The sequence below is a fragment of the Pagrus pagrus genome, assembly GCF_965226575.1.
Source record: "Pagrus pagrus genome assembly, chromosome: 2".
Taxonomy (NCBI): domain Eukaryota; kingdom Metazoa; phylum Chordata; class Actinopteri; order Spariformes; family Sparidae; genus Pagrus; species Pagrus pagrus.
The window spans coordinates 24,347,764-24,370,973 of record NC_140186.1 but is presented as its reverse complement, the minus strand read 5'-3'; the positions used below and the strand labels follow the sequence as shown (position 1 = coordinate 24,370,973).

At 41.1% G+C, this 23,210-nt stretch overlaps 3 protein-coding genes across 5 annotated transcripts in view; 2 read left to right on the top strand and 1 right to left on the bottom strand.

The window, feature by feature from the left end:
- The first annotated feature begins 918 nt into the window (after nt 1-918).
- Nucleotides 919-11,941, top strand: dennd1c (DENN domain containing 1C). Of its 2 annotated transcripts, XM_084374847.1 has the most exons (23): nt 919-1,075; nt 1,508-1,572; nt 2,159-2,202; nt 3,671-3,720; nt 3,824-3,943; nt 4,031-4,100; nt 4,193-4,273; nt 4,371-4,436; nt 5,801-5,854; nt 5,991-6,101; nt 6,405-6,505; nt 6,604-6,649; nt 6,736-6,837; nt 8,051-8,176; nt 8,730-8,831; nt 9,149-9,239; nt 9,347-9,387; nt 9,472-9,522; nt 9,612-9,659; nt 9,758-9,865; nt 10,106-10,188; nt 10,288-10,501; nt 10,601-11,941. In XM_084374847.1, exons 1-23 carry the CDS (start codon nt 1,059-1,061, stop codon nt 11,537-11,539), a joined length of 2,730 nt encoding a protein of 909 aa, XP_084230973.1. In that variant the 5' UTR covers nt 919-1,058; the 3' UTR covers nt 11,540-11,941. The 2 variants fall into 2 exon arrangements, with proteins under 2 accessions (XP_084230973.1, XP_084230974.1); XM_084374848.1 differs by lacking the exon at nt 4,371-4,436.
- A 218-nt stretch (nt 11,942-12,159) lies between these two features.
- Nucleotides 12,160-15,630, bottom strand: crb3b (crumbs homolog 3b). 2 transcript variants are annotated; one of them, XM_084374869.1, is made up of 4 exons: nt 15,467-15,630; nt 15,162-15,303; nt 13,214-13,314; nt 12,160-12,932 (listed from the first exon to the last, which is right to left on the bottom strand). In XM_084374869.1, the coding sequence occupies exons 3-4, from the start codon at nt 13,283-13,285 to the stop codon at nt 12,696-12,698; spliced, it is 309 nt and encodes a 102-aa protein (XP_084230995.1). In that variant the 5' UTR covers nt 13,286-13,314; nt 15,162-15,303; nt 15,467-15,630; the 3' UTR covers nt 12,160-12,695. The 2 variants fall into 2 exon arrangements, with proteins under 2 accessions (XP_084230995.1, XP_084230996.1); XM_084374870.1 differs by lacking the exon at nt 15,162-15,303.
- Nucleotides 15,631-18,516: 2,886 nt separating this feature from the next.
- Nucleotides 18,517-23,210, top strand: part of LOC311269735 (complement C3-like) — a 40,395-nt gene continuing 35,701 nt past the window's right edge. Inside the window, exons 1-5 of the mRNA XM_084374087.1 lie at nt 18,517-18,604; nt 19,772-19,967; nt 20,174-20,336; nt 21,006-21,100; nt 21,703-21,791. Coding sequence (XP_084230213.1) covers nt 18,528-18,604; nt 19,772-19,967; nt 20,174-20,336; nt 21,006-21,100; nt 21,703-21,791 — 620 coding nt within the window. The 5' untranslated portion in view covers nt 18,517-18,527. The remainder of the gene's footprint in view (nt 18,605-19,771; nt 19,968-20,173; nt 20,337-21,005; nt 21,101-21,702; nt 21,792-23,210) is intronic.

Below are 23,210 nucleotides of genomic sequence, written 5' to 3'. Positions count from 1 at the left end.
GCTCCTGTGCTAGTGGTGTAAACAGTAACACTCCACTGGTCCCTGAGCTCCCAGTCCGGGCAGTGATCTGCTGCCCCCCATTTGTTTTGAGTATACATTTACAGGTGGCCAATTCCCACATATTGCACATTTAAGCCAGAAAGTGAAAATTTACTGGATGTAATCAAACAGTAGACCTTATGTTAGCTAGGAAGGGGTTGAATGCTAACATTGTCTAATGGTAGCTGATGGGTTATCAAATTTGTTGTTTTTCTTTGAAATTCGGTTTGAAGTCCATCCAAAATTTCACTGTCCATCATCTTTTCAGTTGCTGGTCAGTTGGGAAGCAGTGTAATGATAATGATTTGTCAGATTTCCTACATTTATAAAACTCTCAATGTAGAACACAGTTATATTACATACTCCCGGCATTTGGGCTTCCCACTCTGTGCATGACGTGAGAGGAAAATGGCTGCCGTTTGAATATGGGCTAAAAACAGATCCGGAGCATCAGCTCCACTTTTCTTGATAGACTTCAAAAGGATCCATAAATTGTGGAGACTGTAGTCTCACGGCTGTGAGTGTTAATGACAGTTCCTCTTCATGTGTATAACGTGTGATCAGGCAGTAGTAGTTTACCAAAGACAAGATGAAATCAAAGGTGGAGGAAGGAGACTTTTTACATCTGATTTGAGATCAGATTTTTGTTTGGCAATTAAAGGCTAACTTTTGACCTAATGGCTTTGGAAATAAATAATAAGCCTTAAAGGAAATGAGAAGGGGAAATCATCAAAAGACAAGTAGTGGAAATGAAAGAGAAGTGAATATGAGAGAGTTTGGAGAGGTGGTCTTATAACAGACGTCATACTTACATATACACACTGACACATCACACATACTGACATAGATCAGGAAGTGTTCTGTCACTCCGACGCTGATTGTGCAGACTGCTGTGACTGCTGCTGTCCCACTTCGATTACACCACGGCTTCATCGGCGGTATGAGTATCATCTCACTCACCTGCTGAGGATCTCTGCCCTCCTGGACAAAACACATGGACACAGACACATTCAGGCAGCATGGGCTCCAGACTGAAGTAAGTTAATCATGTCACTTTTGCTCGGCTTTCATCACCATCACCCTGCCTGTCAGTCTGTTCTTGTGGTTTTTATTACTTCCTCTCACAACTGCACAGGAAGTTTCCTGCAGCAACTCTGTTGCCCTTAATGCGTTGCCATGTACTTCATGGTAGACCTGTTCTTGTTCAAAGCAGAGCAAAATGTTCATCTGTGTTCGTTGTTTATGACCAATCACACTTTCTATCAACCTGAAAGATATGAGTTCACCTTTGACCTTAAGAGCACACCTGTTTCATCAGAGCAAAGTTTTGTGAAAATAACATTTGAGTAATATAACAAATGTTGGGAAGGTTACCTTGAATGTCTCAGCATTCAAGTGGGCATGTTTTAGTAGTGAACGCACTATAAATATAATCTCACATCAGTGCTGTGAATCTCTTTCCTGTTAGACAAAACCCTGAGCGAACCTTCAACTGGTTCTTTGAAGCAACGTGCCCTGTTGCCACAGACAAAGGTGAGTCCTCTGTCTTCTTTCCCAGCAGCTCACCTGGGCCAGATAGAATTTACTGTCATTTCCAGCTTGTGTTTCCGCCTCTGAGGAGAATTGCGCTGTATGCTACATAAACGTTTAGATGCGCAGAGTGATTTGTCACTAACAGAGAAGTTGATAAAAAGTGTTCCTCAAATTCTTCTTCTGACTATGTTCACCGTCTTTCAAGTCATTTTCCTACACGACACTACGCCAGTCTGACTGTTAACTGACAAAGGAAACTGGCCCCGATCATAAATAGCAACACAAGTCAATGTCTGTGCTACAAAATGATTAGATTGTGTATGTGAAGGTGTTTCTGCAGAGCTGAGAGTTGCTCATACTTCCTGTCATGTGATCAGAAAAACCACACAGCCTGTCTCGTCACACTTGAGCCAGATGAGAACTTGTTGTGGTAATCTGACAGACTGAGCCGCTGCGTGAGAGCTGAATGGGTTTTCGAAACATTTCTATAGGTTATTTAATAATGTGTTGCTACATATCCACTCGTCTTTGTTTGTTTGTAGTATTAGCAATGATGTTCATTCATTCCTTCTTTTCAATGTTATAGATCCTGGTGTACTGTTTCAGTTTCCAGAGGACTTCAGCGATGAGGTAGTCACTCGTCTCTCCTGTTCCTACAAACCTACGACATTTGTGCATATGCTGTCACATTAAAATGATCAGAGCAGATTGTTTTTCACCATGTTAGCAGTGTGGCTCTAGGGATTGCAATGTTGGTTGGTTGGTCGCTCTGCCACTTTTTGATTCAGACTGAAATATCTCAACAACAGTTGGATGCCATGAAGTTTGTACAAACATTCTTGGTCCTCAGAGGATGAACCCCACTGACTTGAGTGAGCCGCTGGCTTTTCCTCTAGTGCCACTGTAAGGTTTACATTTGTAGTTTTGAGTGAAATGTCTCAACAGCTATTGGATGGATTGGCATGAAAAATGCTGCAGACATTCCGCATCATGATGAATTGTGACTTTGGTTCGCATTGGTATCAGCTGCATGCAAACACGCTCAACTAAAATATAAAACATGGGAAATAATACCTGCCTGACATTAACATTGTCATTGTGAAAATGTTATAATTCTGACTGGCAGCTCAAAGCACCTCTGTGCCAAATCATGCATGTTGTGATATTGCATTGTTGGTCTTATTCCCAGAACGTCATAATCAATGTTGCTTCAGGAACATCATTCCAAGTGACTAATCATGTTTGTGTAATGTCATAGCTTGTGGTAAAAGGTGCACTATGTAGTTTTTGGGAAGACATTTTGACCCAAAGAGAAAGATCTTCATTGACTGATTTTTTAACCCTAAACACACTAAATAATCACACTCTTTGTTTTCATGACTGAATACATTGAATTGAAAAAAAGACCTTAAAGGAAAACACAATTTATACTGTTTTACTTTGTTTACATGTGGCAGACCCTGCCACCTTTCTAGCTTCAAACAGTGTTCTGGGACCTTATTTTCCTCTGAGAACAGCTTGTGTATTCAGTTATGGAAATAATATTTCTGAGTTTGTATTATTACCTCTTTAATATTGTAAATATTAAAATTCTGAGTTTGAGTTTCTTCTGCAAAACTACATAGTGCCCCTTTAATGTTGAAAGGGTCTATTTGAACCGAAGTGATTAGCTTTTCCTAACAAGTATCAAAACAAACAAGTATCAAAACAAGTATCAAACTAACTGAGTAGTTTTGTTTCATAAATTGAACCAAACTGAGACAGAACTGAAAATGTGAAAATAATAAGTCAACAAAATAATAAAAGTTTCACACAGGACACAAACCTTGATCTCCTCAGTGAAAGTCCTGTGCTCAACCCTTTCACCCCCCACGACTTGTTTCTTATGTGGACAGCTTGCTCAGGTTCAGTGATGGTCCTGGGGCAACATCGGTTATGACGTATAGGAACAACACCAACAGGGCAATATCAGATAAACCGCCTAAGTATAGCCAGTAGTGGTAATAAGTACAGAGCCACTAACATGGCGGTAGACTCGAAGAGCTGTTCTGTGATTTTTTACTTTTCATTTTACACACACCGTTCTATCCCACTGTAGGAGTCCTGTCAAACATTACCCAGGTTCTGCTTCCCATATGACATACAAAGGTGAGTATAAACTGTCTGGATTGCCATGATTTTTATTCCACCATACTTCTCTAGCTTGTCTGTTTTCCTATATGTCCTCCTCTCACTTCGCTCGTCTGCACAGAGTGAGGGATGGAGTGGCCGTGCAGCACTTTACCTTTGTTCTGACTGACCTTGAAGGATGCCAGCGGTTTGGCTTCTGTCGTCTCACCAACAGCACACGCACCAGCCTTTGCATACTCAGGTACGTTTGTGTGAGGGTGTGTGAATGGTTATTGATAATTCTCATGCCACGTTGAGATTTAACACCATAATGAAAACTTGATTTCAGTTATCTTCCATGGTTCGAAGTGTTTTACAAACTTCTCAACAACTTGGCTGATTACCTCACAAAAGGACAGGTGAGATGAATGTTTCTGCTCCTCTTTTACCCTCCAATCCACACACTTTTCTATGAATATCACTGACATAATGACCACCATCTTCTCAACAGACCAATGAGATGAAAGCACTGCTGTCTGCACTCTACAAGCAGCCCATACCACTGACAGCTGGATCTGTCACTCTGCAGATGGTAAATCTCTAATAAACCAATAAGAACCAGGAGTTACACTTGACTTTATGGCTGTTGTTTTTGGCAGTGGTTAGTGTGGTGTGTGTTTTTTTCTGAGGGAGAACAGCTATTGGTCAGCACAGAGGTGTCTCATCCTGTTGGACACCCAGAGGGACAAGAGGGGGTGAGTCCCACAGGAGTCTGTGGTCTGGATTAACAGCTGTAACAAATACAGACTAACTCCTGCTGGAAAACTGCAGCTGTCTGTGCTTGATGGCTAAACCTGATGTGTGCGGACTAAAACGTTGTCACTCACCCCTCTGATTAAATGTGGAAGCCAAACTTAACATGATATGCACTAACATCTGGCATTTATTATGACTTTTGAAACAGTTTACTGTATATATCAATAACCCATTAATAATTCATGATTGCACTGACCACACAACAGATGTTTTATCTTCGGAGAAATGCCTCCATGTGGCTCAAAGCTAAAGTTGGCATTTGAAGAGTTTCATTCCAAAATAAGACATCCTGCACTTGAAAGGCACATTTATCATTCATAAATCTGAGACAATTCTATGATGTGAATATCGAGAAAATATAAATAAAGCTATAATCTGTACAAATTCAGTCCTGAAGTGGACTTTAAGGCCCTGATCACACAGAGACTCGCCGCTAAAGGTGCAGTTGCTCTAAAAACGCCTTGGAAAAGCCTGTTTTTGAGAAAACAGCACAATGCGTCTGTGGAGCCAGTCTACCTGCACATCCAGCCATCTTCTGTAGCTAATGGGAAAAGTGGTGTGACTCTGCACCTTGCGCTTCTAAAAACCGCTAGAAAAAAGTGACCTGGAGGTTGGAGTAAAGAGAGTAAAGGCAATTTGACTCCAGGTCAAGGACTCCACCACTAACAATGAAAACCTCTGCATACGAATGATTACTGTATGTAGAAAGCCATCCGATGGCTATTGCAGAAAAAATATTACCATAAATACGATCAAAAATGGGCTTAGATTTCATGGAAATCTGAAGGACTATAACTTTAAGGGGGGATTTTTTGGTTTTATGTAGGAAGAAATTTTAATCAGAAGAGAAAGATCTTCACTGACTGTTTGTTATGTCTAAACAAACAAAATAAACAAACAAACTCTTTCATGACTGAATAAACTTTACTTTGTTTATATTTGGCGGACCCTGCCACCTTTCTAGCTTCAAACAGTGTTCTGCGGACCTTATTTTCCTCTGAGAACAGCTTGTTTATTCAGTTATGGAAAAAAAGATTCTGAGTTTGTATTATTACCTCATTAATACTGTAAATACTAAAATTGTCCAAAAACTACACAGTGCCCCTTTAAGGCTGTGTTACAGTAGCATTAGCGTACACAATAGTTTTCATCTTAGAACCACATCTCTTAATGGATCCAAAATTTTGGAATGAAAACCTAATGTCTGATCCTGTAACCTGTGATGCACGCGTGTCTGTGTGATGTTAAAGTCAGCTGAAAGTGAAAACACTTCCACTGAATTAGTTTCATTCATTTTGACCAGGTTCCATACTTCATTGCTCCTGACCCCAGAAGTCTCCCTTCCATCCCTGAAAATGTGAGTATGGAAGATTAGACTAAAGTGAGGCTTTATATCTACTACGCTACAAAGCAGGTGGGACATGTTGGAGCTTGGATTCACATAACGCTGCCCATAACTGATGTATGTGTGCATGTGTCTGTGGGTTTACCAGAGGAACTTGACAGAGCTGATTGTGGCGGTAGATGTGGGGAACCTGCTCCAGATCTACGCCAGCATGCTGTTTGAGAGACGCATCCTCATCTTTGCCAGCAAACTCAGCACTGTATGACAAACATTTTTTTGCCTTCTACATTTTGTAGGTCTATATTTCTTTCTGGGTACAGAAGCACTTTCATTTTCTCAACATATTTGACACGCGTAACCTCAGCTCCTACCCATCAACACTCACCAAACCCCTGTGAGGACAGAAACCACTTTAGCCTCTGCTGAACGCATTCAGAAACCAAACTCACTGCAGCTACAGTGTTATTCATTGTTCGCTCTTGAAGTGAGACATTTGCCACCGTATGTGACCCGTGGGTGTTGTTATTGTCTGAGACATTCCTCCATTTTGTGTTGTGTGTAGCTGACGTCTTGTGTGCATGCACTGAGTGCTGTGTTATACCCCATGTACTGGCAACACATCTTCATCCCTGTACTGCCACCCCACCTACTGGACTACTGCTGGTAAGAAGTACATCTATGTACTGTATCTATCAGTCTGTCTGTCTGTCTGTCTGTCTGTCTGTCAATCTAATGGATCACACTTTTTTGTTTGGTTACAGTGCACCTATGCCTTACCTAATAGGGGTCCACACCAGTCTATCTGAGGTAAACTAGTCATTAAAACCACACTCAAAACGCCACAAACAGACCAACCCAACATATCAAACTGTGTCTCTGTTTCTTTCCCGCAGAGGGTGAGGAGTCGTGGGTTGGAGGAAGTTGTTATTCTAAATGTGGATACAAATACTCTTGAAACCCCCTTTGAGGACCTCAAGAGGATACCTTCAGATGTGGTAATAAACACTCTGTGTGTAGGTTTGTGTGATTATATGTGAGTCTTTTTAGTGTCTCTCACTTAACACTTGACTCCTTTTTATAGCGAGGAAAGAATGACTGATATGTTACTTAGGTCAAGCCTGTACCGCAAAATCAGGTGTTGCTTGCTTGTCACAGGATACAGGTGTCCTGGTGAAATGTAGAGCTTCCTGTCCATTTAGCAGTTAGCACTCCCCTCCCTCCTCTCTACATCACCACACTTGCACGACTCCTTTCTCATTGCCTCTTTCTTTTCTCTTCAGCATTTTTCTTCACTTGGTGTGTGTATAAGTGTGTTTGATAGGCCTGGCTGATTAACAGGGCCGATCAGTGGTCTTTCTGTTGGCCTGCCAGATGCTTCTAGCAAAAAAAAAAAAAAAAAAGGATATTTAAGGTGTGATACGGAAGATTTTGGTTGAAAACATTAAAAAATTAACTTCAGTTATCCACAGAATGTGAAGGGAGAACAGCTTTGACGTTATGACATCTATGTATGGTGTTGCAATGTATCTACTGCAGTTAGCATGCTAACCAGCTAGCCCCTGGTTTGTTCTGGTCCAAAGTTCCTGTGGTTGCACCAACTGGTGCTCTGAACTCCCAGTCCATGCTGCTAGCTGCATGGCTAACTGAGCTTACTAGCTAACAGCAGCTAAAGTTGGTGGTAGTTAGCTTTCTCTGCTGATATACTGCCCCATATTTGTTTTGAGTAGGAATTTGTCAGGTGGCCAGTTGTGACATATTGCACCTTTAATCGCTGTTTATGCTTTTTTACTTTTTGTGAACTAAGAATGCGCTTCAGATATAAGATCCCTAAATATTAATTATTAAGAATCTTTCATAATCTGAGCACAGTGGACAGTGTGACACGGGCCAGGAAGTCAGTCAAATAAGGGTGCTCGGGATGCTTGTACGACCAAGTGAAAAAAAAAAACATTAGAAAACATTTTTTCACCTGCTTTTAAATCATAAACACATGGCAGACAACTATGTAGAATTTCTCATCTTAGCAATACAATAGAGTAGGTGCCTTCTTTTGGCCTATGATCTACCAGTTTCAGTCAACAGTCAAACTCCCTGTGGCTCCTTTTACACCTCATCTTCTCCTGATTGGATGGTGTTGTCTCATCACTGAGTAGCAGCTGCAGTTGGGCTAGATTCATTTTACAAATATAAATACCAATATGTCTCCAGATGGCTGGGCTGAAGGTGTGTTTGAAGCGTCAGGCGGTGTCTCCTGGCTGTGGTGTCTCAAGGGCCTTCCTGAAAGCTCAGGCTCTGCTGTTTGGAGGCTACCGGGACGCACTGCAGGTTCAAGAGGTCAGTCACTCATAGTGAGACTTATTGCAGACTTCAAAGGTGTTACTGATAACATTCAGCCACTGCATGTAGCATTCAATCTCCCCCCTCCATTGCATTCACACCACAGCACCACTGTTGTTCCAATCTTAAGGTTGCCAGTTTGTTGCAATACCTTACTTTGCTATGCTGTAGGTTTTTCCAGAAACTGGCAACTACAAAGACTGTTGACCACTGATGAAACACAGATACCGTGTTATACTACTGTCTTTTTAAAATGATTCACTCACAATCGAAATCATGTAAAAAGAAATGTTAAAAAATGATTTGTCTACATAAAACTGTTATCAATATAACCTTTAAGTCCTTTATAACAGAAACGACAATAGTGGAGTAAATAAGTAGTCTGTTTAATTGTACTGTTTGCACTTTTGTGGAGTATTTTATTCAAAATGATTCAAAGTGGCCTCTGCATTTTTTATCAGGCTGTCTCTATATGCTCTGTATGCATATAGTAGGCCTATGTGTGTCCCTCTTGTTGTGCCCTTATTTCTCTCTATATCTGTCTGTGCAGGAGGGTGAAATGTGGTTCAGTGAGGAGATGTTTCTAGATCACAAGTCTTCCAGTATGAGGCAGTTCCTACAGAGTGCCATTCATTTACAGTCCTTCAAACAGGTACACTGCCCTCTGCTGGATACATCCTGCAATTATAACACTGGATAGTGGCTTGTTGGGCAGGGAATTAAAGTGAAGTCTTGCAGCTGGTTAATAAATGTCTCTTCTTTTAACAGGTAAGATGTTGCGCTTATTCCAGTTTGCTATCTCAGGCTTTTTATCCTCATGTTTCACACTGTTAAATCCACAGAACTGTGTGGTTGTTCACAAGATTGCCAGTAAATCTGTTCTGAAGTCGTCCCAAGGTTACTGTAAAACAGTGAACATTTTCATATTGATGAAATGATTTAAAAAATGAACAAATGCATGTCTTGTAGTTCATTGATGGCCGACTGGACATTCTGAACAAAGGGAAGGAACCAGATGACCTCTTTGAAGAAGAGATCCTGAAGTGTGAGGCAACTGCAGGTGTGTGTCTCTCTCTCTCCCCCTCTCTCTCTCTCTCCCCCTCTTCACATGTGTGTGTTTAAATCTTTTATGTCTCACTAATTTTCTTTGTGTCTGTCTGTTTACAGGGAGAAGCAAGTCTTATCACCAGTTAGTTGGAAATTTAAAGGTACATTCTTGTAATAAAATTGTTTTTGGTTGGTCCGCCTCTTGTTGAAGAAGTGCAACACAGATGCCTTTGTACTTTTAACAGAAGGGGGGAGGAGCGCTCATCCTGAACATGAAGTCCAAAGCAAACATAAAGGTGAGTAAGCCGACAAGCCGAAGGTCTTGCTGCAATCCAGTCTGCGTTACTGAAACAACTGTCTTCACATTCGTTTTCATCTCTCTCAGGCCAAAGGTCTCGCCAAGTCTGGTTTGAAAAACCTGCTGATGCACAAGGTGGGTCAGCGATTAATGTAGGTAGGTGCTGCGGTTGACAAATTCAGCTGTGGTTTTACTGTACTTCTTCCTTTCGTGTGTGTGTGTGTCTAATGCAGACCCCCAATGAAGGACCATCCCTTCAGAGAGGAGGATCGGTGTCACACCGGCGCGCCCAATCTGACTGCCTGCAGAACCGCCTGCCAATCACACAACACTTTGGAAAGGTGAGGCGTGTCTCAAACCAATCCATTCCAAACATTTTATAAAACTAGAAACAGACACTATCCACATATACCCTCATCACCCCCTAATCTGCTTTTTCTACTGTCCCATACTTCTTCTTTGTGCTATTTTGCAATCGGTCCATTTCTGTCGCTTTATTGTGGTTCACCCCAACATCTCTCGCTACCATTGGGGGGATACTGCATTGTGTCGCTTTGTTACTCTATGTTGCCTCGTGTCAGTCACGTCCCCGTCGGCCTGTACACAAGCATAGGGCTTCCAGAGACGAGCAGGACATGAGGGACACTGAAGATACATGGGATGGGTGAGAGTCAGAGCCAAGGAAACCAAGGAAAAAGATAAGAATACGCATCATGTATTTTTGTGGTTTGCTCCATTCTGTTTTGTAATCTCTGTGCATCAGAGCCGTCTCTGGGCCTGTGGTCGAGCCTGACTCCGAGCTCCAGAAGGATGAGGAGGAGGGGGAAGATTCACTGCTGTGTGACGAAGAGGAGATGGATCTGCTTGGCGAGATCTTTGACACGCTCAGCTCCCGCAGCTCCCACGAACGCGGCCTGCTGTACGGCACACGCAGCCTGGATCTGTTTGGACCGGACAGTCACGACTATATCACGAAGGTAAGAAGATGAGGAACTCACACACACACACACACACACACACACAACACACGCACAAATGTGACTTTTGTTCTAGCACCACCTGTTGTTGTTTTTCAGCGCGGTTTTCCAGCCAACCCCAGCCAGGAGAGCCTGTCTCTGTCCATCAGCGGCAGCGGCAGCCTGCACAGCTGGAATTTGGAAACCACAGAGGAGCTGTCAGACGTGACGGAAGACTCTGATTGGCCGTGCCTGGACACCAGCGTGCCAGAGGAGAGGAAGGAGAATCTGGGGGAGCAGGAGAGCGGACCGAGGGAGGTTAGAGAGAAACAGGAAGAAGTGAACGCAGTTTTAAATGGGAACCAAGAGGAAGAAATAGACAACAGAAATATCTTTAAGGAAGTGAAGGCAGAGGAAGAGAGCCAGAAAGAGGGCCAAGATGAGACAGTGAGTTTAGGAGAGGACCCCGAGAGGCAAGTGGACGAAGAGTTGGAGGAAAAGAGGGAAGATGAGCAAAATGAGAGTGTGGGGGTAGTGGAGGGAAAGGAGACAGAAGAAGGGAACGATGAAATGCTGAAAGGTGTGACGAAAGAAGACGAGGGAGGAGAGAACCAGGAGGAGAAAGATGAAGAAGTGACAGGATGTTTAAACAAACTGACAAAACTGAATCCTCAACATCCCAACGCTGCGGAGGAGCAGCAAGGACAGGAAGACAAGAGCGTCATCGTTGAACCTCCTGCAGCTCAGGAAAAAAGGAGAGAAGCAGTTCAGAAAGAGGAGCGGGAGATGAGACAGACCCCCTCTCCTCCTAAAGTGCTATCTGCTGCAGCACGCTTCAAGTCTCAGGGGCATAGCCAGGGTTTTCAGGTGAAGTCCAGGGCTAAGGAACTGGCTGAACCGGGGACACCCTGCAACATGTTTAGGAGCAGTGTGGATCCACAAACTCAGCCGCTACGTGACACAAATGTGTCAGAAGAGAACAATCGCTCAGGGGGACACGAGGAGGATGACCTGCCTCTAATCAAAGTGTCTGAACTTAAGAAGAGATTTGAAGCCTAGAGGATAGGGTTGGTGACATTCTAGAGATTTCTTACTGTCAACAACTGAAGACTAAAATGAGTCTCTCAGACTTTCTGATTTATCCCCCCTGTCTCTTGGCCCATTTGTTGCTACTAAAGATATTTAAAAAGGGAGTGAGTAACCTACAGTGTGGCACTGATTTGTATGTCATAGACTGCGGCCAGTATTTTTGAATGGTTTGTGATCTGTATTTGTTGACAATAAGAAAAACATGTCAAATCTCCAGACCTTACCCTCAGGGGCACAAACTGGCTGGCGGTCACCTTGCCGATTTTTAGCAAATACTGAATAATGTATACTTGAAGAGATGACTGTTGAATTGCACTTAGAGTGAAGGCAACATGGTTGAAATAACAAAATAAATAAATTGTCTAACAGCGAGGACGATGCATTTGTCACAGATACATGGGTGTTAGTGTGTGTGAGAGATATGTGCACTCCGTCAGCTACGTCCCGGCAAAAACTGACAAATTCTGAGGATCATTATTCTATTTCTGGTACGTCTGAATAACTTAAACAGCAATAAAGTAAACGTTCTGAACACATCTCCTCCCCTTGCCTTCAATACTCCACGACAAGGAACAGAAATAGAGCCGTAGTGCCGGATGTGCACATTCCTGGTTTATTAGCAGAACACCTCGTGTACCATACATACTGATTTTTATGTTTCTTTACGAAGTTGAGCTTTTCAGAGCTCCACATAAAAGTGCATTAAAGTCATTAACAGTGTGTCAATCAATATCCTTCATAAGTGGAAACAGGGCAAAACACATTTTATATATAAATACACAGAGCACGGGGTGAAGTAAAAACAACTGTACAAATACAAAATATACCTCAGCTCATGTCCCTTATTTGGCAGAATAAAGGGAGTGACTTATCTAGAAAGAGGAATACGACAGGAACTCAAATGACACGCACTTCCTCTTCCCATGCAGTGGCGATAACAGTCTGATGAGTCTTTGTGTTCACCAGGAATGAAAGGTGCAGCACAAACAGTGTTTAGTGTGTCTGAAGCAGACCAGCATCAATGATCCCAGAGGTTAGCAGCACAGCGTCGACTGAGAACAGGAGGCATGGATCCACGGGGTTTACACCGTGACAGCGGGGTGACAGTCTGGGACTCCGCTTCAAATCATATGAGGCGTTCTTCTTTGGGCAGCGGCAGAGGCAGGCCGGGTTTTTCAGATCCCCCTGCCCCGGTCTGCTTCGTCTCCTCTGCGCTGGGCCTGTACGTTCCCTCCATCCTTCTCTTCTTCCTGATGAGACACAGCAGCAGCAGCAGAGTCAAGCTGAGCAGGGACAGCACGGCGGACACAAACACTGACACCGCAGGTGGGACGAACGCCTGCATCGCCATGGTGACAGACAGCTGGGGAGGGAATCGCACACAGATAAGGCCGTCAGGGTGGTCAGCACATGTGTAATAAGTTGCCCACTTCAAATTAAAAGCACAATCTAGAGCGTCAGAGTCGATGCACCACAGGTGGAGTGAACAGGCAACGATTTTAAAAATGTGTCTAAGCGTAAGTATTCAATTCAATATATAAGAATATGAATACATTTAAAAATGAATATTTAAATGGCTTTAAACTGAGCTTTAAACAGCTACACAGGGATGGGACTGTATGACAGCGTTAAGTTTGAACTCACCTCACCTGAGGATTTTAAAGTATCGAGTGGGTCCGTGTGGCCTGTGTTCTTACATCTGGACCAATACAGCATCAGTTCTATAGAAACGACCCCGAACACACCTGAAAAACAGAAACAACAACAACAAAGGAATGTATCAAATGGGTCTCATGATCTCCTGTGCAAGAGGAAAAACAGATCATCTCGGTCAGTCATCCCTGAGATTAAAGTCAGACTATTTGACTTGAATCAAATAATTATTTACTTTAACCACACAAATCTCAAAACAAAGGCAGTTCAAAATGCACATGTTCACATGTATAAGAAAGTGATAGTGGAAAGACCATTGTCTAAAGTACATGCATTCAGCATGTGCCAGACTAAATAAAGAAGATAAATGTAATTAATGACTGTTCCCGTCACGATTGATCTGCAGATTATTTGCTTGATCAGTTGAAGAATAATTTGTTCTATAAAATATCAGAACATCATGAAGAATTTCCATCAAAGTTTCCTGAAGCCAAAGTTTTTTTTTCAGTCCTTTTTGTCCAAGATGTGCTTTAACTCTGCATCAGGCAGCTCAAGACTAAAAACCTCACAGCCAGATGGCCTGAGTGATGGGAAAACAACTTAACTGTCAGGGAAATACGCTCATTTCAGGCCTCTGACAGCTTTGAATACCAAGAGAGAGATCTTATCAGCTCTAACACTGACTGGAAGACAGCTTCAATGTGGGAGGCCAGCAATTATGTCACTGCTATGAGTCGAGATGAGAAGTGAAGCATTTTGGATATACTGCAGACTAACTGCACTACAATTCTGTTAGAGGGGAAAAAATACTGGCACAACGTGATTTTGTGATTTATTGTTGCCCCATGTCCCGTATATAAAAACATTAGAAGCATCTTTTAATATAATTTAGTCAAATACAACAACATCATAGTTTAAGTGTTGACTTCACACTTCCCAAATACACAACCAAGTTTCTGTTGAGTGTTCACAGCTGTTGTAATGGATTAAATGATATTCTTTGGGGGCGTTGAAGTGTTTTGATCAGCGAGTGTTACAGTGATTTAGCAGCAGTGAAGGTAGAAAGAGAAATGTTGATTGATAGACGACACTGTGAGCCCAGAAATCCATCAGTCGATTAATCAAAACAAAAACTCAATTGTCAACTGTCAAAGCGAATGTTGAACAAAAATATGCTTGTTCCAGCTACTCAACTGTGAGGATTTTCTCCTTCTCTTCCTCTAGGCAATAGTAAATTAAAGGGCAAATTCACCCCAAAATTAAAATTCAGTCATTATCTACCCGCCCCCATGCTGATAGAAAGTTGGGTGAAGTTACGTAGTCCACAAAACATTTCTGCAGCTTCACGGCTAAACAGCGTTGCAGCGTTTTCCTAAACAACCAAAGAAGATGGGGATTACTTTTAAAATATAAGAAAAACAACCCTAAATTGATTTGAAAAAAAGTTTTTGACACGTTTTTCCTCACTGTAGCGGCTAAACTAAAACCCATTCATGACTGAACAAGCAAACCGACCTTAAAAAAGGACAACACAGTGTCATTCTGTTTTACTTTGTTTATATGTGGCGGACCCTGCCACCTTTCTAGCTTCAAACAGTGTTGTGTGGATCTTATTTTCCTCTGAGAACAGCCTGTATGAAATAAATATTTCTGAATTTGGATTATGACCTCATCAATATCGTTGATATTAACTTTCCGAGTTTCTGAATTTCTTGTCCACGGTGCCCCTTTAATCATATTTGAGTTTTAAATAATTCAAGACAATTGCAGGGGTCATTTTGGTCTCTTGGAAAGCTGCTCCTGCCATTTTTAGAATATTTTCTGCCAAAACAATTTAGTAACAAAATAAACAACATACAAAAATAAATAAATGCCTCATTAAGACTCTGAAAAGACAAATGTTCTCCCTAATCCTCGATAATCGACACCCATCACCCACGTTTTATATTGCCACAGGCGGATGCGTGTAGGTGCACTCGCGGAATGCAGCAGGTCCTGCTCCGCCTGTTTGACCGGTGCCTGCTCAGGTGAACCTGCTCCTCCTCTTCTTCCTCCTCTTCCTCCTCCTGCTGCTGCTGCTGCTGTGAAATGACAGGTGAAGCCGCTGATAGGTAAAGAGACGAAGAAACCCCCCGCAGCCTCTCTGACCCAGAATGAAACTCACAAACTGTTTCGGTTGCGGCTCGACTCGCAGGGCTGCGTGTCGTGTTAGAGTTGATCGATTCAGTGGGAGTAGTGAGTTACCTGCCGGTAGTTGAGCTGGGGCGTCCTCGGTGACCTGCGGTGGCTCCTGGGTCAACGCAATACTCCAGGAAAGCGACAAAACCAATAATCCAGCGGTCACAGATCGGAGCGTTCACGGAACAGCTGAACTTTTCCTCTCACGCTCACCTACCTGTCCATATGCAGATGAGCCTGGTCACGTGACCAATCTGCACCAACCACAAACAGCTGCTTCTCTCTCTCTCTCTCTCTCTCTCTCTCTCTCTCTCTCTCTCTCTCTCTCTCTCTCCACCCCCCCCTCTCTCATCTTTCTCTTTTTCATCGCCACCAAACAGTCCACAAATATCAATATGTTCTTGTCTTACAAAAAAAAAAAGTCTAACCACATGAGTACCCGGATTAATCCAGTTTGGCTTGACAAACAAATCATCAATCACATCAGGATGGAGAGATGGGTTAGGTTTAATCATTAGAGAGAAAAGGCCTTGTGCGAGTTTTAGAAGGCTGTTGTTTGGCCTACTTTGATTATTCCTAATCAAACAAACTTTGGTCGTGCCCAAATAGTCGACTGAACAAATAGACACTGCTCTTGGCTGAACCAGGGCTTATCAGAAGTTAAAGAGAAAGGAGTGAGTCATCCAGAAAAAATGCTTAGAGCAGGGCTGCCCAAAGTGGGGCCGCCATAGGATTCAAATCAGTCAACCACATGTTTCTAGAGAAAAACATATATTTAAAGGTGCAAAATGGGAGAATTTAAGTCGGAAACATTCAAAATTACATTCCAAAATCCAGTATCACATAGAACATTTTAAAATCCTCATTTACTCACTCATAGATACCAGCCACCTAAATATGTGTAACAATGTTTAAGAAAGTGAGAAAAAATGTGTGGATCTGTCCCTTTATTGGAATCTGCACCAAAAGTTAATGGGGTCTATTCTGGGCCGAGACACATCCTCCATCAGAGTTTCGTTGAAATCCGTTTGTGTAATCCTGCTGACAAACCAACCAACAAACGGACACAGGTGAAAACATAACCTCCTTGACGGAGGTAAAAGTGGGAAGTTATCCATTTAAAGGTGCACTATGTAACTTTTTCAGCCTGTCCTCATCAGTAAAACACATATAGGTTGACAGTAAGATTATAACACTTATAACATGGTTAGTTTTATAGTTTGTAATCTGCTTTAGGCTGCTTTCCAGCTTTTCCCAATGACTATGAATTCAAAGTGACATTTTTTTCAATGATGGCATGAATTTGACTTTTTATTCCATGTTTTCAAAGCCTTCTTAGAAAGTGTTTCTTCTCCAGCTGGTAAGACTTTTGATGCCACCATCAGAACCCAGTACCTCCTAACCCACAAAGATTCATATCATACGCCGCTACAGTTAATGACAGATATTGCACAAGTATATACAAACAGTCTGTATGAGTGTAAACACTGTATGCATATCTCAGGAATTTTTGCACATTGCACATTTAAGTTAACATTGCACATGTACTTATATGCACTCAGATCCATTTATTGTCTGTTGCATTTCTATTCTATAGCATATTTTTGTTTTATTTTTCTCTAAGTACGTTCCTACCCTCACACTGCTACTTTTTGCTGTGTCAAAACCTCTTTCTCCTAACAGTCGCAAGCTCCTGTGCCCCGGCTGTCCAGCTAGCTGCACAGCTAACTGAGCTAACAAGGTAACAGTAGCTCTGAATCATGGATCTAACAGAATACAGTTAGCAGCAGATAGCAGTGACTCTGGTGATATGCTGCCCATATTTGTTTTTGATTATGAATGAAACAGGTGGACAATTCTTACATACAGTATAGCACCTTTAAGGCCAAACAGGCACCCTTTACTGAAGTATTCAAGGATTCATCTAGTGCATAAAATCAGTGTAAAATTACATAATGTTTGAAAATCTTCTTACTTTTTGTACTTTTGGCATTTTTGTTTTTGGTAAGGCTTTAATTAAGATCCTATAGTAATAAGCATTAGTTAATAAATAATAAGACCCTTATAAGTCCTTTAAATATGCTTATTAACATCAGTAAGAGCCAGTGCATGTTTATAATAGCATGATAAACATGATGATTGATAGATTATAAGACAATTATAAGCTCTTTTTAATCATTTGTAGACATTCAAGAGTGTTAATAAAGCCTTTTGAGTTTCTTATTATTGGTTATAATAGCATCACAAACATATTTATGGACAATGTGTGTTGCGCTGGAAGCCAGTTGTTAGTTAATGTTAGCAGACATTTTCAAACTTAAGTTAGCTGCTGTTGCTCTCTGAGCAAAGAGCAGAGAGAGGCAATGAGACGAGGGACTCGAGAATGGTATTGGTCACATCCTTCGGATTGTTGCGGAAAATCCAACCCGAGTCCTTCACAAAGAAATCCACAGTCCAGCTGCATTAAAAAACTTAAACAGACCATCCACAGGCTTGTAGAAAAACCCAGGAGAGGGCAGTGAAGGTCTCATTGTTCAAGTAACGTTGCACTCCGCTCATACATGGCCAATAAAAACAGTGATGAATGCATGTAAATACTATAAATTGTAGCAAAGAGCTCCTTCAAAGGCATTGTTCTTGCTTTAGATCCAGTTGCCGCAAAAGTCATAATTAATGTATAGATGCTTATTTAACTGCTAATATATTCAAAACAGAGCATGTATTAATCATGAAAGAAAGGAAAAAGCTTATAAATGGTTTAACAATGACATAAGTTTGTTATGAATTTGTAATGCTATTCTCAACAAATTTAAGAAACTCATGAGGCTTTTATCAACATTCTTCATGCCCTGCTCCAGCCAGTGTTTCTTCCTATCTAACTTCAATGTTCTGTTTAAAACAGAAACTGTTTGCAGCTGTATGCCAAGAAGTTCATCAGACTCGTAACCCCTTCCTTATTTTTCTACTATTTACCTTCCACTCAGCAGAGATAACAGTTTCGCTGCTGCTGGGAAATCATGCGTCAGTGTGTTTGCGTTTAGGCATGTGTACATAAACACAGGGAGGAGGACGGGGGAGACCGTGGTGAGGGGAAGAGGAGCAGAGCAGATCAGGATCAGACAGGAGGATGGGTAGGACTCTGCTGTGGCTCGGGGCCTCTCTGGCCTTTGCTTCTCTCGCTTTTCTGGCTGATGGAGCTCCATTGTAAGTAGACCAGCGCTACACCACCACTGAGCTTGAATTCACTCACAGAAAACGGTGCTGAAACATACAGTTTGTTTGTTCATCTCCCTGATATTCAGGTTGTTCCAGCGTCATAACTGGAGCAACAGCAATATCAGAGGATCTCTGCATTTATAATCAATTTAGAGAGTTTATGAATACGATTTATATCAGTTCAACACAGTTCCCTTTCATTATTGTCTTACATAATGAGAAGCTGCAGTCCAGTTTGTGTTACATGAGTCAAGGAGTTTGCACAGTCAAGGCAACAGAACATAGACCTGTGATGAGATGTTGCATTGATCCAGTGTTGGAAATTAATCAAGGTAATCAATGGATCACTTATTGAGTGTGAAGTCCATGCTGGAGCTCAGGGTCCGCATCTGTCAAACAGATATGCTTTTTGTTGTTAGTTTGTCTTTGGCAATTTGGATGAATTGAAACTTTAACACACAAGGCAGTGGTTCTCAACTCGGGGCTCAGGAACCCCAAAGGGTCCCAAGATAAACCTGAAGGGTCAGAAGATGAGTAGAGGGATGAGTCAGTGGAAAAATGGTTTATTTTTCTACTTTTCTTTTTTTTCAGAATTATTTCTGCTTTTTGGGGAAATACTGAAAATATTTCCCTCCTGCAGACACATGAAAATATCATTCACACTCACATTCAAGCCCTCAGTGACAACCATCTGTTCTTCATTTTAGGGGTGCACATCCAAAAAAGGATGGGAATCACTTCTTTATCAGATCACTCCTACAACACTTCATCACTGTGTTTAGTTCATAATGCCTTAAATGCATACATTAAAGGTGACATGTTATCAGGGGCGCCGCCTGCCGACCGGAAGACATAGGGTCAGCATCGCGTGACCATGGCAGCAAGCGAGACACAGCAACTTTCAATAAAGTTGAGAAGAAAAAAAAAAACAACAAAAAAAAACAACAACGAGCAATACACAACGCGACGCAGCTTTTCTGTGTCCATGCCTGCATATAACTGATAGTAGCACAGCAGACATGTAGCAGGTAGCCCCTGTCTCCGGCTCCAAAATAAAGTAGTGATTGCATATGTCCCCTTTAAGAATGGGCATGTTCTTTTATTAAATCGCTGCACAGTGACTACATCTATTCTCCATCTTTCTCTGCTCTGCAGGCAGGTGATGTCTGCCCCCAACTTGTTGCGGGTAGGAACAGTAGAAAACATCTTTGTTGAGTGTCAAGATTACACAGGAGCAAATATTACGGTCGAAATCGTTGTGCTGAACCATCCAACCAAAGCCAAAAGACTGGCATCCACAACTGTGACCCTCAGCAATGAAACCAACTTCCAGCAGCTCGCAAAAATTAAGGTAATGTGGAAGTTCTGTAAAATGAATCACTGTTACATGGTTTTATTACCAAAATACATTGGTGACACTATTAATTAAAGGCAAGAAAGATTAAATAAAATGTTTTCTATAATGACCACAAACAAGAGACACAGCATCCGGAAATGCCCATTAAAGGCTGCACTCTGCTCCTCATGCTCTGCTTTCCTCTCTGCATGGTGTTTCAGATCCCTGTTGGTTACTTCAGTAAAGATCCTAACATCAAGCAGTATGTGTACCTGCAAGCGCGGTTCCCTGACCAACTGCTGGAGAAAGTTGTTTTAACGTCCTTCCAGTCCGGGTACATCTTCATCCAGACTGACAAGACCCTCTACACCCCCGAAAGCACAGGTGAGTTCAATATCCATCAGTGCTGAAAAACACACCTACCACTGTGAGAATGTCTCTACATTCACTGAAAAACATAGTCATTTTACAGATTCTTTCTGTTTATTTTACTGATTTTCCCTGTATTTTAAAAAAAATATATATAATAACAATAAATCAGAAAATTACAAAATAGACTGAATTTACATGACTTATGTCAAATAACATTAAAAAAGCTGTAACAGTGAATGTTAGTATCAGATTTAATACTGTAATAACATTTATTAAAAAACAGTAAAAAGAAATATTGGTTCTGTATTTACATTTAGTAGTAGTATTCTGTAGTCGTATAGATTTGTTTGTTAATTGACAGATACCTTGTATAATTATGTAGGTTGAATAAAAACTTTAAATAAATGTGTTTTTTTAAATCAATTTCCTAGCAACCTAATTCACAAACGAGTTTGCAACTTTACTTTGAAGTCGCCACTTAACTGTGATGCATAAGACAGTTTTTTTTACTGTGGTAAGGTAAAATACTACCATAGAGCACTATTTATTTCTATTTGTTTGACAAAAGTATTTTGAATGATGACTGAATGACTGAACAATAAAATACAGTAAAATGAAAAGTTGTTAAACATTCACATGACTCATCAACAACAACAAAAAAGCTTTTTCTATCTCTGTCAGTTCATTACAGGATGTTTGCATTGACACCCCTCATGGAGCCTGTAAAGACGGATAATAAAACCCAAACTGCTGCTTCTATTGACATTGAGATTGTGGTACTGTATTTTATCATTTATATGTACCTAATTGAATGCAATATAATCAGCTGAACCTGAGAGTACCTGATTATGAGAAAACACCACAGATGCTGATTACTAGATAATTCCCTTACTGTCTATCTCCAGTAACACCTGTCCTACCCATGCTGTAACCTCCAGGGCTGAAAAACGAAGCAGATGCAAAGTGCCAAAAACTGCAGTTCCTCAAATAGACACCTAAGGTTGGCTCCGAAAGCGAGGCAATCTGCATAGACTCCTATATATTAAAAAAGTTAAACAGGAGTCACTGCCAAGGAGTCAGAGCCAGCAACACAGAGCTACAAAACAAGGCCTTCTCAGAAACAGAGACTACATCACTGTACATGGTTTATACTGCTACCACTTAATGTTATAATGAAGGCATACCTCCCCCTAGCACTTGAGTTGCACATTAATTAAAGCCTCTGCCCACAGGGGAAAACAGAATTTTTAGAAAAAGCTGAAAAGGTGTCGGCCTAGGTGGTGACCGGACTACTGATTGTAGACAAAATTGTGGCATGGATTTACGAAAATTACTATGTAAAAAAGTGTTAATGTTGTTCAATATTGTTTATTTTTAGACTCCTGAAGGCATCATTTTACCACTTGATCCAGTCTCTCTGAAATCAGAGATCTACTCTGAAAATTACAAACTTGGTGAAATTGTCAGGTGAGTATTTTACCTTATTTGTCTTTAACTAATCACATCTAATTTTAACCCTAACCCTAAAGCCCAGAGTGTTAAGTTTTTTAATTAGTTTCATGGAGGCATTTTAAATGCTGAGCTGATGTAGATGCTATCATTGTTGAGGTGTGTGAAGACTGAGTGGAGGGCAGTGGATATGGCATCCTCTGTGGATCTGTTGATTCTGAATGCATATCGGTTAGGGTTGAGGCTGCCAGAGATGTTGTTGTTGATGTGCTAGAAAGCCAGTTTCTCAAAGCGCTTAATCAGGGTGGGGTTAGTTGTACAGAGCGGTAGTTGTTTTTCCTGTTACCATGTGCGATGGCCTAAATCAATTGAAGTGTATTGTTTATTGTTTATTGTTTATTGTTTATTAAGGATCCCCAATAGCCGACGCACAAATGCCAGGCTAGTCTTCCTGGGGTCCTTTTTAAAAGTTCAATATAAAACAACAATTCACAGATCCAGTTACATAGCATACACAGATCTAGTTACAATAGAAAGAAAAAGAAAACAGAAGAAAAAGAAAGAAAAGAAAAAAACAGTTCCCAAAATGGTAACATTAAAGACTAGTAACTCTCAAGTCTGAAAAGTGACTTTACATGTTTCTTAAAAGCTGTTTTACTTGGAATAGTCCTAATATTTAAAGGAAGAGTGTTCCATAACGAAATGGCTCTATATACAACAGTGCTTTTCATAGAATTAGTTCTTGGTCGTGGTAATGCAAGTAGACCTTGAGTTGAAGCTCTGGTACTGTAGTGATGAACATCAGTATTATAACCAATCTGATTAGAAAGGGCTGTAGGATACTCGCTGTGAATAATGTTTCGAATAAATAACAATAAACTGCAGGATAATCTATGAAAAACCTTCAGCCATCTAAGACAAGAATGCATTCGGTCAACACTAGATCTATAAGAACAATCAAGAGTAAGTCTAGCTGCCTTATTTTGAGCTGTTTGTAATTTTATAAGCTCAGACTTGGGTGCAGAAGCCCAAATAACTGAACAATAATCAAGATGACACAATACCAATGTTTGTACTACCTGTCTGCGAATTGCAGGTGTTAAATAGGTAGCACATTTCCTAACAGCAGCAATACAGTACTTCTACCCATCTTGGCGACAATTTGATTGATATGTTCAGACCACGAAAGTGTTACTAAGGGTAATGCCCAAAAGTCTTACCTTATCATCTTGTTTGATTGATTGTCCTAAAATCTGTAAGTTAAGTGTAGGATTTTTAGCTAGACTATGTCGTGGACCAAATACAATACTTTTAGTTTTTGAGATATTTAAAACCAGTTTATTACCTATAACTCACTCAGACACTGCATCCATGTCATATGAGAGGACAGAGTGAATTTCTCCTATTGTAGATGCAGAATAATATAATGTGGTGTCA

Coding starts and splice junctions, on each gene's coding strand:
- dennd1c (XM_084374847.1), top strand. Junction 6,506..6,603: donor CACCTACTGGACTACTGCTG/GTAAGAAGTACA, acceptor GTTTGGTTACAG/TGCACCTATGCCTTACCTAA. Junction 10,189..10,287: donor ACTGAAGATACATGGGATGG/GTGAGAGTCAGA, acceptor TCTGTGCATCAG/AGCCGTCTCTGGGCCTGTGG.
- crb3b (XM_084374869.1), bottom strand. CDS start 13,285: ATGCTGTATTGGTCCAGATGTAAGAACACAGGCCACACGGACCCACTC. Junction 12,933..13,213: donor CTTTAAAATCCTCAGGTGAG/GTGAGTTCAAAC, acceptor TTCCCTCCCCAG/CTGTCTGTCACCATGGCGAT.